Source organism: Pelobates fuscus, chromosome 5 (assembly GCF_036172605.1).
Source record: "Pelobates fuscus isolate aPelFus1 chromosome 5, aPelFus1.pri, whole genome shotgun sequence".
In the NCBI taxonomy this organism is placed as follows: domain Eukaryota; kingdom Metazoa; phylum Chordata; class Amphibia; order Anura; family Pelobatidae; genus Pelobates; species Pelobates fuscus.
This window is the reverse complement of record NC_086321.1, coordinates 225,040,456-225,059,905: the sequence shown is the minus strand read 5'-3', so window position 1 is coordinate 225,059,905 and position 19,450 is coordinate 225,040,456. Positions and strand designations below refer to the sequence as shown.

The 19,450-nt window shown below is 47.8% G+C and overlaps 1 protein-coding gene across 5 annotated transcripts in view; it reads right to left on the bottom strand.

Moving 5' to 3' along the window:
- Positions 1-312: 312 nt before the first annotated feature.
- Positions 313-19,450, bottom strand: part of DOCK8 (dedicator of cytokinesis 8) — a 172,753-nt gene continuing 153,615 nt past the window's right edge. For all 5 annotated transcript variants that reach the window (XM_063455068.1, XM_063455070.1, XM_063455069.1 and 2 more), the window contains one exon: positions 313-2,171. In XM_063455068.1, coding sequence (XP_063311138.1) covers positions 2,108-2,171 — 64 coding nt within the window. In that variant the 3' untranslated portion in view covers positions 313-2,107. The remainder of the gene's footprint in view (positions 2,172-19,450) is intronic.

Here is a 19,450-nt window from a genome sequence, read left to right as displayed (position 1 = left end):
CTTTGTGAATGAGTCAACTGGATAAAACAGAGAAAACATTAGAACAAATGTATAAAAAAAAAATTTGTAAGAAAAAAAAAGTTATTTTCAATTATATTTTAATATAAAATATTCTTGTTTTCAGTACCTTACTCTCATACCTAAAAATTTAATTGCAGTTAGTTTCACATTGGTTATGAGCACCCCTAAATTTGATCAAGTTTAAATATTGATCTGACCAATTGCAATTTTGAACAATTATGAATACTGTTAACAGAATTATATCCTTAAAAAACAAACTATGCAAGCAAGCTTTGTATTGTTACTTACCCATTTAGTATTAACTGTTCATGTACAATAATGAATGAAAAACCTTACATTTAAATAAAAAATATATCCTACAGCATTTTGTCCCTGAATATATTGTTTAATCTTATCTGGCAGCATTTTATAACAAAATGCAAAACTTCAAGGCAAAGAAGTTTAAAATCTATATTTACAATTCTACAGTCTACCTTGCAGACATAAAAAGGTACAATTTTCTATCTCTGTCGACAATTTTACCTCTTCATTTACATATAGTTACCAAGATATACAAATACTGTAAAAAATAGCTTAATATAGAAAGCACATAGATATTTGCAAAAAATGTATGGCAGTATAGGTTAAGAAGCAATATCCTCAATAAGGTCTGTTAACAAATCCAAGTTGGGAAAAGAAGTGGAATTGTGGAATAATTGTCAAGGGGATTGCAAATTGTAGGCAAAGCTGGAAAAGTATATGGGAATTATTTATGCTCAGTTATTCTGGCTTTTAATTTGATATTGTTAAAAAAGAAAAGAATTGTAAATTATATGATATATACATGAAAAATTGTGACCGCTATCCTTTTATATGCAAACATCCACTTAAAATAGTTCTGCCTTCTATGAATATTAATAGAATAATTAAAGAGGAACACTGTCAAACAAGCATAATTTATACTTATAGCATATAATAACAAGTATAATTTTTTTTAAAGGCATTATTTACATGGTATAATACTCCTCTTTAAAGGGACACGTATTCCCGCTAGAGTGTTATACTAGCCATTGATATTATTGGGCCCCCAAGAAACTTAAGTTTTACTTACTATATTTTGCGGCTGCTACTCCTCTTCTAGCTGAGGTCACCAATGCTGATGATCTCAGCCAATTCAATGTGTTTCCATAGGGAAGCATAGGGGGAGGGAGAGAGGAGGAGAGGAGGGCTAGTGCACATGTGGCGCAATTGCTGCACTTTGCCAATCCGCATCTCCTCAGAGATGCACTGACTGGATGCATCTCATTTGGAAGGTTTGGCCTCTCCATAGCAGAACGTCAGTCCTACAAACCTTGTAAGACTGAACCCAGGAAGTTCCTCTAGTGGCTGTCTGGGGGATAGCCACTAGAGGTGGCATTAGGCAACAATGTAAACACTGCCTTTTAGAGTCTCCCTTTACCTTTAAAGTTTTCTAAAATGTCTAATTTCTTTGTCACCTCTTCACATTTCCTGGTTGAATAACCATGGGAGTGCGGACACTGGTATTCTATCTACATGCATACAGTATATGGAGTATTTGGGACCATTCATTAATCTGTTAAAAACTGACCGGCGATTAAACATTTAATTCCAAAACAGCCAAACTGAAATAAATATCTGATTTAGGTGAAATAAACAGGCTTGGAAAATAAGGTAACATTTTCCTGATTAATTCCAATTACCACAACTAACCCATAGTAACAGTCTTGTGGCAATCTTATTGGCACCTAAAGAGTTGTTATTCATGATATGCCTGTCTATTGTTTGTGTGTTGATTGGCTAATATGTTAATTTTAAATTATAAACAGTATTTTGTATTCATAAATCTGTTGTCACAGTTCTTTTGCTCTTTGCTTACAAGCTAGACATTAACAGTTAACTACGTTAAATGTTAAGATTTTTAAAAATTCCATCAAGATATATTTACACGTGCTCATAACAATTTTTTCTTCTCACACGCCTGCTCTGGTTTATGAGTGTAGTTTTTCCAATAGGGTTATGTTATGATTGTGAAGATGAGCATTTTTTCATGATCCATCCAACATTCTGCTTGACTGCTTCCAGGAACTTATGAACTGCCCGTAGAAATCTGTGAGTCGTATTTTCTGAAGCTGGACCGATGCGACAAACCCCTGGAAAATAGAAAATAAAATAAAATAGGTAAAGTTCAATAAAGTAGAAAATATACTACAAAACAAAGAAACAAAAAGTCCAACATCTGGAATAAGCGAAAAAGGTGTTGCTGTAACAAAACTTTCATACTTGTACAAAATTAGTGTCTGCAATATATATATATTTAAATTGGAAAAAAAAACTGTGAAAGAAACAATGCTTTTCAATATCTCTGTCTGTTGACTGCTGCTCTAATAAATGTATGTATTTGTACTGCGAAGCAATGCTAAACTTGGATTTGTTAATGGCAAGGTCAAGGCCTTTTGAACCGTATTAGGGTCGCTGCTTGCTGCCTTTATGTGTTGGTAATGTACAAAACATGTACTGATGCATTTAAGAACCATACTTCGAAAAACCCAGGAAATTTCTAATGTTTAACTTGAGTCTGTTAAATCTGAGCAGTTTATTCTGTGTTTCTAGGAATAAGGAAATGTTTTTTGAACCCAAACTTTTAACCTATCGTCCTCTGTTGTAATACACAAATAAAAAGTGAGACATTTTGATTTCTTTATGTAGAATACATACATACAGAGTTGGTTATAACACTTCTATAACACCCACCTCTGGTTCACCTGCACCCCTCCTCAGCTCTTTGTTGATTTGTCCTTCTTGGGGACTCTTTCCCAAGCAGGGCAAACCTCCATGATGCCGACATGTTGTCAACGCGTTGATGTCTGACTAGAGTGACATCACATCACTCTGTTCCTGTACTCCCTAACCAGTGTAGCTATCTTGTATAATCTAGGTCTGCCGAGCAATTGAGAAACAGATGGAAAAATATTACAGAGTATTAAAAAAGAAAAAGAAAAAAAAGAGTGTTATTGGGGGGGACCAGATGTCCAAACTGTTCAGACGTACACTGATTGAGCTCTTGCATCTTTGCTGAAATTTTGGGTTCTGAACGCAAATATCTTGGCACCCAGATTATTTTGTGCATATACTGGGTATAGGCTTTTTTTTTATCGAATCCACGATAATTCTGCTGGTGGGGCCTACTGAAACGAAGCTGGGAAGAAGTGGACAAACCTCCCGTGCGTTTGTTCAAGGTTTGAACCAGCGGCACTCCTACCTCCCAAGCCTAAGCTGAGACTAGGTTTCCCCTGCAAGTAGCAGCCGTGACGGTGAGACAACCTCCAGGTGAAACTAATGCGACATAGACTAAACAAATTCTTGTTCGCCCACCTAAGCCAAGAGCTAACTTGGGCCTGCACACCTTGCATCGCCCACATAATCCTCTGTTCTCTACCTGTAGAGGATAGATTTCGACTTATGTAGCACCCAAGTCGGTGGTACCTTGGTGAAGGTTCTCTTATGGGCCTGGGCTGGCGTAATGCTCTCCTCAGTAGCGCGGTAACTTGGCCATCCCTGGAAGTTGGCTGAACCTGCCTGGAAGTCTACAGCTTGAGCCAGTCTTATGTCTTGCCTAGCTAATAACGGGTAGCGGCTTTATATATTAGTTTTCTTAGACATACACCAATATTTTGTTTGTTTTCTTTCTTGTGCTCTACATTTAAAGTGGTATAGTGATACATAATAATATCTTTCTTCAGGGATTTAACCAACCTGATTCTACAATATGTTTAGTTGTCAGGCCTCTTGATCATACTCAAGTGTCAATGAGCACTGCTAGTCCTTGTTGATATTCTCTTTATGCTTACATAAATAGGTAGTTAATCTTTTTGTCTGCTTACTCTATGCTCCTATTGACACCGGTGTTATGACCTGCAGGGGAGATGTTACTGCGGTCCCTTGTTCCTTTCCCAGCTGCTGAGTATAAGTGACCATAGTTCCAGCAGGGGGTAGAGATGAATACAGCTTCACGACAATCCTTCCCAGTAGTTAGAGTATCCTTTCCCCAAACATGAGCCAAGACTTCATGAAGGGTGTAACAGAACTAAAGCTTTATTGAAACAGGCTGGCTTTTATGGGGGTCCTCATGCAAGAGGACCTCCCAAAACAAACAAACATATTACCAATCACTGTACAGTATTTTCTTACTACACGCCCCTTCCTCTGCCTGGAAGATAGTGAGATAAGTTAAAGGTTAAATCAATTATCTCCAGGCAGAGGGCACACATTTTACCCAAACATTGGAACACCCCTTTCCCCACAAGGTATCCCCACAAAATACATATCCCCTGATAGCCCCGATCTGGGAGGCAAACATATCCAAATTTCACCCAGATCGGTTCAGGGGTTCTTAAAAAGTGTGGAAGTCTTAGTTTACCGACCACACACGAGGCTCCTGCCAAAAACAGTTCCACGAATTCAGTGTGTGGGGTCGGTCAATTGGGGAAAAGGGTGAAAACTGTCAAAAGTCCCGATAATACCCTCCTGGCTCATAGGAGCGATTGTTCCCCTGGTCCATACGGCTATAACTACCGAATGCCGCTCTTCTGGGTGTTCGGCAAGTGGGAGAACCGGCCGTCCGGTAGTTTTCAGCGGTACTTCGCACGGTCGAGTGTCCGATTTTAGTTCCAGACACTCGACGACCAAGTCCCGCTGACTCGCCTCGTGCGGACAAGATGGCCGCCGTTTTCTTTTCCTCGTGGCGTGCGGCTATACAAACAACGGCCACCCAGGGAACACTTAATTGTCGGTGCTCAGATCACAACAAGCAAGGAGGGAGGTCGTGGTTCGGTGATGCAAACTGCCGAACGGATAAGCTACTGTTGGCAGAAAAAGGGGAATTAAACACAAAACATAGAAGAAAAGGTTAGCTGAGGTCTCTTTTCTTCACAACCGGTACATAGCTTTTGTAAAGAATTAATGTTTTATCAAACAATAGGAAGGTGTACAATACACCAACCAGAGTAGTGGGGTGTGTAAGGTGTACTACGGAATACACCTACCCTTATGTTGGGTTTTAGATATAACAATGGAGGGGAAAAAAGGGACTGATTGTGCAATAACATCAGGTATACAAGTAGGATTAGGTGTCCAATGGTCCAACTCACATTGGAATGAGACTACCAGGACCGGCTCAGATCGTATGGGCAGAAGTGTACTAGGTGACACAATCCCCTCTTCTGTCCACTCAGATGGTGTATAAGAAATGAAAAAGAAGTGGGGAAACCAGTAGACTTCTGGTATAGTACCTTTAAATACTCTGAGATAGATATGAAATAAAGATTTTGCTCACCTTTTCTAGAGCCCTTTAAGCCTGGCTCAAGGTGATAGTGTTTGGTTTCTATGAGGGGGCACAACCCTTCTTTTCCTTTTTTTTTATATTCTTTATTTTTTGCTTTGCAAGACAGCAGATACATAGCATACATAAAAAAACCCCCCAAAAAAACAGAAATACGGCACGCAAATATGCATCTATGTAATGGCACTCCGTAAAAACTGCTTCTGTGGAGACGCACTGTGGGTGTGTCACATTCCAATGTCCGTGCTCGTACAATATGATGTTGCCGGTAATTTCCAGTCATGCTGAAGCGTTTTTGAGTATCGCAGTACATCCCACAAAGTGTTTTTATTTTTTAAACTTGAAACAACTTAATAAAACAAGGAACTATCACGATTTAATTCGTATTTCCGAACCACAAAGGGAATCATGAATAATCGCAGTTGCTTCTCTAGCTGTACGGCAGACCACTCATAACCCCGGCAGTTGTGAGCAATCCCTTATAATGGCTACGAAAGATAGTTCAAGATATAGGAAATTCAGGAGAAAGAAAGAGGGCAAGATTCCTCGAAGATTCGAGGAAAAAGAGATAAGCAGAGAGAGAGAGGGGAAGGAAGAAGAAGGAAAAAGGAAAGGAAGGCGAATGGGAGAGGGGCGGAGTACGGGAGGGAGATCGGTCCGAGGAGCGCCTCTATACCGGTAGCGATACGAGGGGGAGGGGAGAAACCCCCCTCCACCAACCACCCGTCCTAGGCGCCACTGTTAGCAATCCCACCGTGGCATGGGTGACATGTGGGGCGGTGGGGGTCCAATCCCCTCGACGTCTTTAGTGTGGTGAGGTATAGGTCGGGTATGATCGAGTCAGGTTGCGTCTCGGTCGCTGGCTATGCTATTAACCCACGGATCCCAAATCTTTTCAAATTTCCTGATAGTCCCCCTAACCTGAGCCGTCAGTTTATCCATCAAAAAAGTATCCTTTATTTTATGTTTTGTGAATGCCATGGTAGGGGCGTCACTCTGTAGCCACGTTTGCGCTAAGGCACGTCTTGCGGCAAGGGTTATTTTGTGGAGGAGGGTTTGTTCTGTCCGTGACCAAGTCTCCAGGGATCTCGATAGTAGGAACACCCACGGGTCTAGCTCTACTACCCTGTCAAATACATCTCCTAACAATGTCGCTATCTTCTTCCAGTACGTTTGCGCTATTGGGCATTCCCACCACATATGAATATACGTACCCTTCTGGCCGCAACCTCTCCAGCATATGTCTGTCGGATTTTTACCCATGCGGAAAAGTGTCACCGGGGTGGTATACCATCGAAAAAGGGTCGTATACGATTGTTCCTGCAGGGTTACGCACATTGAAGAAGTCGCGGTCGCCTCCCATATTTCCTGCCACTCGACTCCCTCCAACACTTCGTTTAAGTCCGCTTCCCACTGATCGGTGTATTTTATGGTCCCCCATTCCGAGGTGTGCGTACTCAGGTGAGCGTATTAAGAGGAGATGAGTCCACTCGGAAATTGTTCCCTGGAGCACATCCTCTCAAAGAACGTAAAAGGCGTCTGTGCCGCGTAGTCCCGAAGTTGAATATAACGGAAGTAGTCGAAAGGCCTCAGCGGGGTCCTGCTATTCAAATCCTCGAAGGAGACCATAGACTGGTTGATATATAATTGATGCAGCCTCTGCAGTCCCGCGGTTTCCAAACCTCTAAAGTCTCGGGCCTGCATACCTGGGGGTAAATCTCTGTTACAAAAACCTTATTGCACTGTGTGCCTTTAAATGCTATTTTCGCCTTTCTGACTTATTTGCAGTCGTTGGTATGGTTCAGCACGAATCCTTTGTGTAAACGTATAGGTGGCCGCCATTTCGGGACTTTGCACGTGTTCGCGGCCATCTTACGTACGAACAGCGGTGTTTGCCAGCAATCGTCTGGAACTAAAAACGGAGACGCACACAGGCGAACACCGCTGAGACCTCCAGGATAGCATAACTTCGTGCTGGACCTACCGAACGGCCCACCGTTCGGTAGGACGATTACTCTTCGCATGGGGAGTACAGCGACCCCCAGGATGGATGGCAATGGGTTCGTGGAGTTTTACCGTACGAACGGAGACCGACTGCAAGGCCTAAACGTGTGGAACTATTTTCGGCCAGAAAGTCTGTGCGGTCGGTCAAAACTTTGGAAACCCCTAACTCCCGAACCGTTCATCCGAACGGGTTGATTTTCGGATATGTTGCTCCCCTGAACAAGATCTGTACAGCGGTGTAGGATTTAAAGGGGTACCCCCTGGTTTTGGGGTACATCCAGAACTTGGTTAAAAATATGTACTGTATAATTGGTTTAACTGTTTATCTGAGGGGAGGAGATGTGTGGGAGGTACCAAATATGTGATTGGTGATTTTATGCCTCCCCCTGGGAGTGTCCTGTTTGCATGTAACCACAATAAAAAGCAGGCTGGGCAGCCCAGTCCTCAGTTCTTACTTGACCCTCAAATCGCTGCTTTGACTCGTTTTGTGGGTAGAAAGGTATCCTAGCTATGCTATAGCTAGTGGGATGATTCTACACTTACAGGACTCGTATGGAATACTATGGAAATCGTCTCTCCCCTCTTCAGCAACTAGGAGTCCAGACGACTAAACGGTCCAGCTCTCAGCTAGCCTAAGGGTAACCGTAACATTTGGTGGCAGCGGTGGGATGATTCTGGATATCCTAGGAGAGGCACGGAACGGATGGAGAGCACCTACACGAAATTGAAACGTACAACCCTGAAAGATTTATTGGAAAGCAGAGGAGGGCACGCCAGCAACCGGCCAAAGAGGGAACTGATCGCAGAATTGACAGAACTGGATCAAAGCTCCACAATGGCGGAAACACCAATCACGGATGATGATGCAAAGGCAAGAATTGTTCGGGGGAGGCTTCCCTTATACGGGCCAAACCCATCTATAGAACTGATACAGCAATTGATGGTGGAGGCAGACGCGGATTTACAAAAGACCCGAGCCTACAACATTGAAATGGCCAACGCACAGCGCAATGCTGAAGCCCCACAGGTAATCGTTCCTGTTGAAACTGCTGGGAAGCCCAAAATACCCTTTGCGGCATTCCGATCCTTCCTGGAGAGCGAGACAGGAATTGATGAGTACTTGGCAGACTTCGAAAGGCAATGCGCCCTGCACCAGATTCCCACCAGAGAGTGGCCCACGATCTTGTCTGGGAAACTATCCGGGCGAGCCCTGGAAGCTTTTCGTACCTTGGGTGCTGAGGAAGTGACACAGTATGAACGAGTTAAAGAGACTCTGCTAAGACGATACGCGGTAACTCCAGACACGTATCGCCGGCAGTTTCGGGGCACGAAAAAGAAGCCTAACGATACACATATGGAATGGGCGCACCGAATGCGGAGAGCGGTAAATCACTGGATGAACGGAAGTAAAGCTGTGACTGGTGAGGAAATTTTACAATTATTCCTCTTAGAACATTTTTACGATGGCATGGAACAAAAAGGGAGGGAGTGGCTGCGAGACAGGCGACCTTCCACCCTAGAAGAAGCGGCCAAATTAGCTGATGAACACTATGATTCACGTCTTCACGAGTCAACAAACTACCGGGCTCCAGCACAGGTTGAGCCCAGAGAGGTTTACCGTGCACCTCCTCGTACGGAGTTCCGGGCCCCGGTACCCGCCGGGCCCCCCAGACACTCAGGGTCACCCAATAACAATTTTGATCGTTCTAGGCCCACTTGCCACCGATGCAAGCAACCAGGGCATTTCATGGCTAACTGCCCTCTTGGCCCGCACCAGACGCCCAGGAATTACAATTACCCCTCTGGGCCATACCGTCCTGCCCGAGCCCTCTGTGTTAACCAGGAGGCCCCTATGGAGGAATATTTGGGGCCGCTTCACGAGGCAGACCCGGTATATGCGGCTTCGGATAACCGACAGCACCATCGGCAGAAGGTATGGCTCGAAGGGCGATCTACCGAGGGGTTGAGAGACACAGGGGCTACCATAACACTGGTACAGAGTCATTTGGTGCCAGAACACAAGCGGTCAGGGCAGACCGTAGCCGTTAGAGATGTGTACAAAGTTCCGACCGCTAAAGTACATCTTGATTGGGGAGCGGGGAAAGGAGCTGTGAACGTGGGTATAATGGACCATTTACCTGCTGAAGTACTACTGGGCAACGATTTGGGCCCCATGACTTCTGCCTATGCGCCAGCATATAACAACGAAGCGAACCCAGTGACTACCCGAGCACAAGCCCGGACGGACCGAGAACCCTCACCAGTGCGGGAGACCCAGGTAAGACCAACCCCGACTTCTCTTGACCTGTTAGGCCCCATACCCTGGGACACCCCAGTTACTTTCGAGACCGAGTCTAGGACTGACCCGACATTACAAAAATACCGGGAACGAGCAGAGACCGGGGGGAGCGGGGCAGATAACGAAACTTTTCTATGGGAAAAAGGGAAACTATACCGCTTGACAGAGAAAAAGGGACAACGTAGGCGACAGCTGGTAGTACCCCACAAATACCGTCGGGAAATCCTCAAAATAGGACACGACATTCCCTTGGCAGGTCACTTAGCTATAACACGTACGCTACACCGCATTACCCACACATTCTTTTGGCCAGGAGTACACGCTGATGTTAAGAATTACTGTAATACTTGCGATGTATGTCAACGAGTGGGAAGGCGAGGCGATCACCCTAAAGCCCATCTAGTCAATATGCCCATTGTAGAGGAACCCTTTAGCAGGGTTGCTATTGACCTAGTAGGACCACTGGCCACCCCTAGTCCCTCCGGTAAGCGCTACATCCTTACCGTAGTAGACTACGCTACCAGGTACCCCGAGGCAGTCGCCCTATCCAACATCCAAGCGGATACGGTAGCGAATGCCCTAGTACAAGTGTTCTCCCGGGTAGGATTTCCAAAAGAAATTCTATCCGACCGAGGCACCCAATTCACAGCAGAATTGACCCAACAACTCTGGCAGGTTTGCAAAATTAAATCCCTCCTGAGCTCCCCCTATCACCCCCAAACGAACGGACTTTGTGAGAGGTTTAACGGAACCCTCAAACAAATGCTCAAAACGTTCACACAGGAGTACCGAGATTGGGAACGTTTCCTGCCGCATCTCCTATTTGCGTATCGGGAGGTGCCCCAGGAAACGACAGGGTTCTCTCCCTTTGAGTTGCTCTACGGACGAAAGGTACGGGGCCCCCTAAACCTGATCCGGGAGCACTGGGAGGGAGAGACGGAAACGGACGGTGTCCCCATTGTGCCATACGTATTGGAACTCAGAGACCGCATGGAGCAGCTAGCCAAATCAGTGCAGGCTAACCTCCAGTCGGCCCAGAGAAGACAGAAGGTATGGTACGATAGGGGGGCCCGAAGGAGAATCTTTACCGTAGGACAAAAGGTGTTAGTACTTAAGCCGGTGAAGACAGACAAATTACAAGCATCATGGCAGGGCCCATACCAGATCGTAGAAAAAAGGGGCGACACCACTTATGTTATAGCCAGTTGTCACGACAACAACCTTAGGAAGACATTCCATGTAAACATGCTCAAAGAATACTTGGAGCGACCCGAGAACGTGACCGCCGTATGTTGTCCTCCCCAGGAAGACCCCGACAGTCTACCCATTCCCGACTTACTAGAAAAGAGTCCACCCACAGGGGTAGTGACCCAGGTTCAGATAGGAGACCGACTTAGCCCCACTGAAAGGGAGCAGCTCAATACCCTCCTCCAGTCCAAGCACCTCACGTTCTCTCAGAAACCAGGGTACACCACCTTAACTACCCACCAGGTCGATACCCCCGGACAAACACCCTTACGCCAACCCCCGTATCGCATCCCCGAGGCAGTTAGAACCGGAATGAAGAAGGAGATAGATGAGATGCTCCAACTCAGGGTGATTGAGCCCTCCGATAGTCCCTGGGCCTCCCCGGTTGTCCTGGTACCCAAGAAAGATGGGACAACCCGGTTCTGTGTAGACTATCGGAGACTCAATGAAAAAACAGTGACAGACGCATACCCTATGCCCAGGGTAGACGAGCTACTTGATCGCATAGCCAGGGGAAATTACCTGACCACTATCGACCTCTGTAAGGGTTACTGGCAGATTCCCCTGGCCCCGGAGGCTATCCCCAAGTCGGCATTCGTCACCCCATTCGGCCTATACCAGTTTAAGGTGATGCCGTTTGGGATGAAGAACGCCCCAGCTACATTCCAGCGCTTGGTGGATAGACTCCTGGATGGCTTCCAGAGTTTTGCCTGTGCATACCTGGACGACATAGCGATTCACAGTGAGTCCTGGGAGGATCACTTGGCTCATGTAGGAATGGTTCTGGATCAGATCCGGGCGGCTGGCCTGACTCTGAAACCAGAAAAATGTCACTTTGGGATGGCCGAGGTACAGTACCTGGGTCATCGGGTGGGGTGCGGAAAACAGCGACCAGAGCCGGCCAAGATAGAAGCTGTTGCCAACTGGCCCACCCCCATCACTAAAACCCAGGTTTTAGCCTTTCTGGGCACGGCAGGGTACTACAGACGATTTGTACCCGACTACAGCACACTTGCCAAACCCCTGACTGACTTGACCAAGAAAAACTTACCTCGACAGGTCCTGTGGTCTCCCCACTGTGAAACGGCTTTCCAGGCCCTCAAAAATGCTTTGGTTAATGCTCCTGTCTTGGCGGCCCCAGCCCTTAATAAACGTTTTATCGTCCATACAGACGCTTCCATGTTCGGGCTGGGAGCCGTCCTTAGCCAAGTAGGTGAAGATGGAGGGGAGCATCCAGTGGCCTACATCAGCCGGAAGCTCCTGCCCCGTGAAGTCAGTTATGCAGCGATCGAAAAGGAGTGTTTGGCCTTGGTATGGGCATTAAAGAAATTTACTCCCTATTTATATGGACAAGAGTTCACTCTGGTCACCGACCATAACCCGTTGGTGTGGCTAAACCGGGTCTCTGGAGATAACGGCAGGTTATTACGTTGGAGCTTATCATTGCAACCCTTCAATTTCACCATTTCCTACCGACCCGGGAAACAGAATGGCAATGCGGACGGGTTGTCCAGACAAACGGACCTCAGCCCAGCATAACCAGCGGTCTGGACAGCCTTAGTCTGCCCCGAAAAGGGGTCAGACGGTGTCTGCCAGAGTGTTCCACAAAAAGGGAGCACTGTTACAAAAACCTTATTGCACTGTGTGCCTTTAAATGCTATTTTCACCTTTCTGACTTATTTGCAGTCGTTGGTATGGTTCAGCACGAATCCTTTGTGTAAACGTATAGGTGGCCGCCATTTCGGGACTTTGCACGTGTTCGCGGCCATCTTACGTACGAACAGCAGTGTTTGCCAGCAATCGTCTGGAACTAAAAACGGAGACGCACACAGGCGAACACCGCTGAGACCTCCAGGATAGCATAACTTCGTGCTGGACCTACCGAACGGCCCACCGTTCGGTAGGACGATTACTCTTCGCATGGGGAGTACATCGACCCCCAGGATAACTATGGATGGCAATGGGTTCGTGGAGTTTTACCGTACGAACGGAGACCGACCGCAAGGCCTAAACGTGTGGAACTATTTTCGGCCAGAAAGTCTGTGCGGTCGGTCAAAACTTTGGAAACCCCTAACTCCCGAACCGTTCATCCGAACGGGTTGATTTTCGGATATGTTGCTCCCCTGAACAAGATCTGTACAGCGGTGTAGGATTTAAAGGGGTACCCCCTGGTTTTGGGGTACATCCAGAACTTGGTTAAAAATATGTACTGTATAATTGGTTTAACTGTTTATCTGAGGGGAGGAGATGTGTGGGAGGTACCAAATATGTGATTGGTGATTTTATGCCTCCCCCTGGGAGTGTCCTGTTTGCATGTAACCACAATAAAAAGCAGGCTGGGCAGCCCAGTCCTCAGTTCTTACTTGACCCTCAAATCGCTGCTTTGACTCGTTTTGTGGGTAGAAAGGTATCCTAGCTATGCTATAGCTAGTGGGATGATTCTACACTTACAGGACTCGTATGGAATACTATGGAAATCGGCTCTCCCCTCTTCAGCAACTAGGAGTCCAGACGACTAAACGGTCCAGCTCTCAGCTAGCCTAAGGGTAACCGTAACAATCTCTATTTCTCAAATACGGAGTCATCGGGGATAAAGCGGAAGTCAGATCATGTTTAAGGGCAACCGCGTCCCAGACCTTTAAAGAGGTCTGAACCGCTTGGCATGGGACTCTGTCTAGAGATCTAAATTCTTTGGGGGTCCATATGAGGAATTGGGGGAGATCCGGGCCCAACAAAGAGGACTCTAAGCCACCCACCGCCTCTCGTCAGGAGGTGTATGCCACAACGCTATCTGGGCTAATTGGGCCGCCACGTAGTAATAATAAAGATTTGGTAGCCCCAGACCCCCCCTCTCCTTCGCCCTGTAGAGTACATTCCGTGATGTCCTATGTTTCCTGTTTTGCCAGATAAACCTACCGATTGCCTGTTGGAGCGACCCCAAGCTGGATTTGGTCAAGTGGATCGGGAGGGCTTGAAAGAGGAAGAGTATCCGAGGCAGAATATTCATTTATACTGAATGAATCCTCCCGATCCACGAAATCGGTTTATCCACCCACTCCTCCAAGTCACGCATTAATTGTCTAGTTAGGGGCACATAGTTCTGTTGGTGTAACAGGGAAGGATCAGCTGTTAGCCATTTGCCTAAGTATTTAATATGCTCCTTCACCACTTGAACATTAAACGTCCTCCTGATATGCATCGTCTCTGCGTCGCTCATCCCGATGGGGAGCGCGCACGACTTGTGGCGGTTAACCTTGTAACCAGCCACCATGCCATATTCTGCCAATATCCTCGTCAGGGCCGTCGTTGACTCCAGCGGAGCTGTCAACGACAGTAATACATCATCGGCGAATCCCGAGATAACGTATTCCTGTCCCCATATCGCGATGCCCTTGATCTCAGGGGTGGTGCGTATCTTTTGCATGAGAGGTTCCAATGACAGAACGAATAGCAACGGCGACAGGGGACAGCCCTGCCTCGTGCCATTGCTCAGTGGGAATGGGATAGACCTCGCTCCCGTTATCCTAACCTGTGCCCTGACGTTAGTGTATAAGGCTTGGATCGTCGTAATAAAACGATCCGGCATCCCGAAGTGGCGCAGTGTTTCGAATAGAAACGGCCATTTGACTCTATCAAACGCCTTTTCAGCATCTAGCGATAGCATAAACGTCGGGATTTGCAGTCTAGATTGTCTCTCTATAAGATCGATGTTTCGTCTCGTATTCTCGAACAACTGCCGACCCGGTACGAAACCCACCTGGTCCGGATGGACCAGGCTAGTGAGGATCAGGTTCAGTCTGATCGCTAACACCTTCGCTAGGATCTTGGAGTCATGATTAATTAATGATATCGGGTGGAAATTCTCCGGGAGGGAGTAATCTTTTCCAGGTTTGGGCAGTAAGACTATATTCGCAAGGGACATGTCTCGATCCGTGGTCCCCCCGGCCTGGAGGTCGTTAAACCATGATTCGAGGTGGGGCACCAGTTCTTCCTGGAACGTCTTATAGTAGCTTCCGTCGAAGCCGTCCGGGCCAGGTGCCTTATTGCTCTTCAGAGTCGATATTGCCGCATCTATTTCCTCCGCTGATATCCGGCTACTAAGGGTGACTACATCGGCTTCACTCAGTGTCGGGAGATGGATCCCAGATAGGAAACCCCGTATCCCGTCCATTTGTCTTTGAGGTTCTGCGTCTTCGCCTCTCGAGTGGTTATATAGGTCAGAGTAAAACTCAGAATATTTTGGCGATGTCATCGGGATTCGTCCGGTATACTCCCGTAGCATCTTTAATCTTTGTAATATGCGTGTTCCGCGGACGTGGCCTGAGGGATCTCGCCAACAAGGTGTCCATTTTGTTGGCTCTCATAAAAGGACCGCCTAGACCACAAGACAGCTCTCGTGGTGTCATCCAAAAGTATGTCACGTATACTATGTCTCAAATCTTGTACTATTTCCAAGTTGGCACGCGAGGGGTCTGACTTGTGTCTCTGTTCCGCCAGTCTCAGAGCACTCAACTGCGATGTCAGCAATTGAGTTTTCCAGCGTTTCTTTAAGGTCACTTCCCTGATGAGTATACCCCTAATGACAGACTTATGCGCCACCCAAATTACGGCTTTAGAGACCCCCGATGCGGCTTCCCTAAGGAAGTAGTCGTTTAATTCCCTGCGGACAATTTCAACTATCTACGGGTCCCGCAACAGGGAACCATTCAATCTCCACGTCCATGGCGTCGCCACGCTCAATTTATCCAAGGTAATAGAGACATCCGCATGGTCCGACCAGGTTATGGACCCCACCGTGGAGTCCGAAATCCTAGAAACAGTCTGGGGGTTAACTAAAAACAAGTCGATCCTGGAATACGTATCATGGGGCTGCGAATAAAACGTGTAGTCGTTTGTGTCCGGGTGTTGGGCTCCCCAGATGTCGATAAGGCCCGACTGTTGTATAAACGTATGTAGCAGCTTGTCCTGTCCGCCTCTCCTATGGGACCGTGGAAGTCCCCTGCAAAGCCCTCTGTCTACCGCCAGGGAAGGGGCTGCATTAAAATCGCCTCCCACTATTACCATACCATTCGGGAGTGTAGTAACAGCGTTGGCAAGGTCTGCCCAAAATTCTTTAGAAGGATCGTTGGGAGCGTAAACATTGAGGACGTGAATCGCGTGGGAAAACAGGGAGCCTGTCAAGTGTACGCTACGCCCCGCTGAGTCTGTACTCACCCTATGAATGCTAATCGGGCATCTACGATGTACCAGAATGGCCACGCCATTCCTCTTGTTGAGGGCTCTCGATTCAAAAGTGGTGTTATAGGTGTGGTCCTTAAGGGCAAATTTGGCCGATCTGGGGAGATGCGTCTCCTGTATAAAAGCTATATCCGGGTCTAGGCGTTTAAGTTCCCTAAACAAGAGCCGCCTTTTCTTGGGAGCGTTCAGGCCCTTCACATGGAGTGAAACCAGTTTAATGGGCATGTGTCCGTCTATGGTGAGCCGCTATGTATAGACTATTCCTCGTCCCCGTTCCTCGTTTATGAAGGTGGACCGCCTCCTCCCGCCTCCCCCCAGTAGATAAGGGGGAGAGAAAGGCCAAGGGGAGAAAGAGTAAGGCAAAGGAAAAATAGAAGAGGGTTAGAGAAAGAGAAATTAGAACTTTGTACAGAAATCGCCTGGTCTTACCTGCAGCCAGGCCATATTGGGGTAAATGTCCCATCGCCCCCAGCACCTGAAGAGAAAGCCCTGGAGCAGAAGGGACATGGACCAGCCAATACGGGCACTTTCCAGTGCCAGCTATAAACTAAAGATATAAACTCCACAACCTGGGTAACATGAGCCCATGCACAAGGCGGTAGCCGCAGCAGAACCAAATGCAACTATTCATAAAGTAGAAAAACATATAAGATAGAGGTAAATGGCCTTCAACCATGTGCGACACTTTCGGGCATGTAGGGGAGGTTACATTAAGCATCAGTCGTCTACATTATTACACCAAATACATACAAAACGCCCCAACAGTATACATTCCCATAACAACGAAACGGCATGGCGTTCACCAAGGCTGCTGCACATTTAGAGTTTTGGTTTTAACATTAATACTCAAGCTAGACTGACAATGCAGAAAACAAACAGAAACTATAGCCGAAATAGGAAAAACAAAAAAAAACAAAAAACAAACACACAATGTCCAGTCCTGAAGGGACTGAAAGGACCAGATGGGAAGACACTCTATTCCGGTTGTGCTGCCGGTAGGTCGCTAGCGTGGAGGAGGAGCCGCCACGTACGAGTGCAAGCTCATGGGGTGCAGTCAGACCGACCACTATCACTTCCCATTTGAATTGGCATGCGAAAAGCATGCAGTCGGTTTAACTGCCCATGGTTAGGCACGTCTGGATACTATCGGCAGCACACCCGATGGTATTTACTCCTACAAACAACTATATTTAGGTCCTGAATCGGGGTGACAGACCTCTGGCCGCGGCATTGGCAGCAGTTCACACTGCTGTGTTATTAGGTGATACAGGGGAATACAGCAAAATCGGGTGACAACGTATCGATCCTTAATGGAGGGGATATATGCTAACCCCGTCCGCGGCGACCCCATGGGACTGGCCCGCTATCCGACCTTCCTTGTGGCCTGAACTAAGCAGTCGCCCCCTAGCGGGCTCCCGTGCTAAAATTATAATCAGGGCCTAAAAAGACTCGACCACCCCCCTGACAAGCAAAACAGACATCCCAAACATCACAAAAAAACACGCTAAGACATAGAGCCCGGGGTGTCAGACCTCCGCCCCGCTCCCCCACCCCCGGCCCGTGCCCCCATCGACCCGTAACCCTACATGCCCCCACCTCCGGAATAAAACAGCGTTGGTAAAACCCCAGGGTATCTCACGAAGGTTGGGTCTGCGAAGTGGCAGCAAAATCTGCGGGTTACCGAGCGTGAAAACCCCAACACCCGCTCGGTTGCTACTCCGCCCCTACCCCCTCGATGAGAGGGAGAAAAAAAACAAAAGAAAAACCACATATATAAATGTACAAGCATAAGCATAGTAAATACATCGCAAGGTAATAAGGAAACTGAAGTCTCAGTCCGCCTAAAACCCCTCGGGCCTCCAAATGTGTGGGCAGCCCGGCGGGAATGATACCAGCAGGTCGAGCCCCCCCACCCCCTCCCAAAAAAAAAAAAAGAAAGAGGCCACGGCTCCGGCCAAAAACCCTCCGACCTCAACGATGGGGGGCCACCCACCCTTCCAAGCGGGCAACAGGTAGCATAAGCTTTCAACCCTAGCCCACCCAAACCGGGAGCTGGCGACCCTGGTGCATCCCACCCGTCGGCCCCAGGGGCTCACCCAAACGCCCCCCTAATTAAACATCGGCTCCCTTCCCGTCGGGGCCCCCCAGGGTAGGCCCGTCACCCGCATGAGCCCCCCCAACGGACATTCACCTACCCGACCCAGCCAATGATGCAGTCGGGATCGCTCCGCCAACCGCTAACCCATCTGGGCCTCAATCACCCGCCGCGTACCATTCACGCGGGAGGGGTCGGAGCTCCTCTGCCGCCGGGGGTAACGCTGCTGCATCAAGATCATCCTGAATCCCCAAGCTCCGCAGGAAGGTAATCGGATCTCCTTCCGCGTAACGGGTTCTGGTGCGTCCGTCCCGGAACGCGAGCAGCCGAAAAGGGAAGCCCCAAGCGTACCGCACTTTATGTTTCTGGAGGAGTTCTGTCACCGGCCGACACCGCCTCCGTTTCTGCAGGGTCTCCGGCGTCAAATCCTGGTAAAGGGTGAGTTCAACGTCGCCATATCTAATAGGGCCCTCACGGCTGCGCTTCATAAGGGCTTCTTTCGTTTGAAAGAACATAAACTTAATGATGATGTCCCTGGGACGTTTATCGTCAGCCCGTTGTTGCCGAAGTGCTCTGTGTGCCCGCTCGATATGCCAGTGGGAATCAGGGACCCCAGGGAGAAGCGGCTTCAATATCGCAGTTACGACCTCCATTAGGGGGCCTTCACCTTCCCTCTCTGGCAGACCCCGCAGACGGATATTATTCCTGCGGGATCTATTCCCCATATCATCCAGGGCAGCATCCGCCATATTCAGTCGCGAGGTCAGTGTGTTAATATGAGCTGTAGCAGTGTTGTGAGCCATCACTGTGGACTCAACCCGCGTTTCCAGCTCGGCCGTTCTCGCGCCAAGGGCCTGTATTTCAGCCTTAACTTCCTTCGTGTTCCTGGCGATCTCGGTGGCTAAGTAACTACGCACCTCCGCCAAATTCGCCAAGATCTGTGCAGCACTTGTGTCTGAGACCTCTGATGCCACCGCCACTCCAGGGCTGGAAGGTGAGTGTGACACACGCGGACTCTCGAACATCTCGGAGACAGTGGTGCCCTGTTCCGTGGGCTTTTTGGGTTGTTTCTTCGGGGCCCGCTTCTCCATGACTGTTCCCCCGATAGCACCCCAGATTTCTTTGTGAGTTTATGCGCTAAAATAAGCTATTGGCTCTGTGGTCCCAGCGGAGCTTCACTTGGAGACGTCCATCTTGCTCCGGCTGC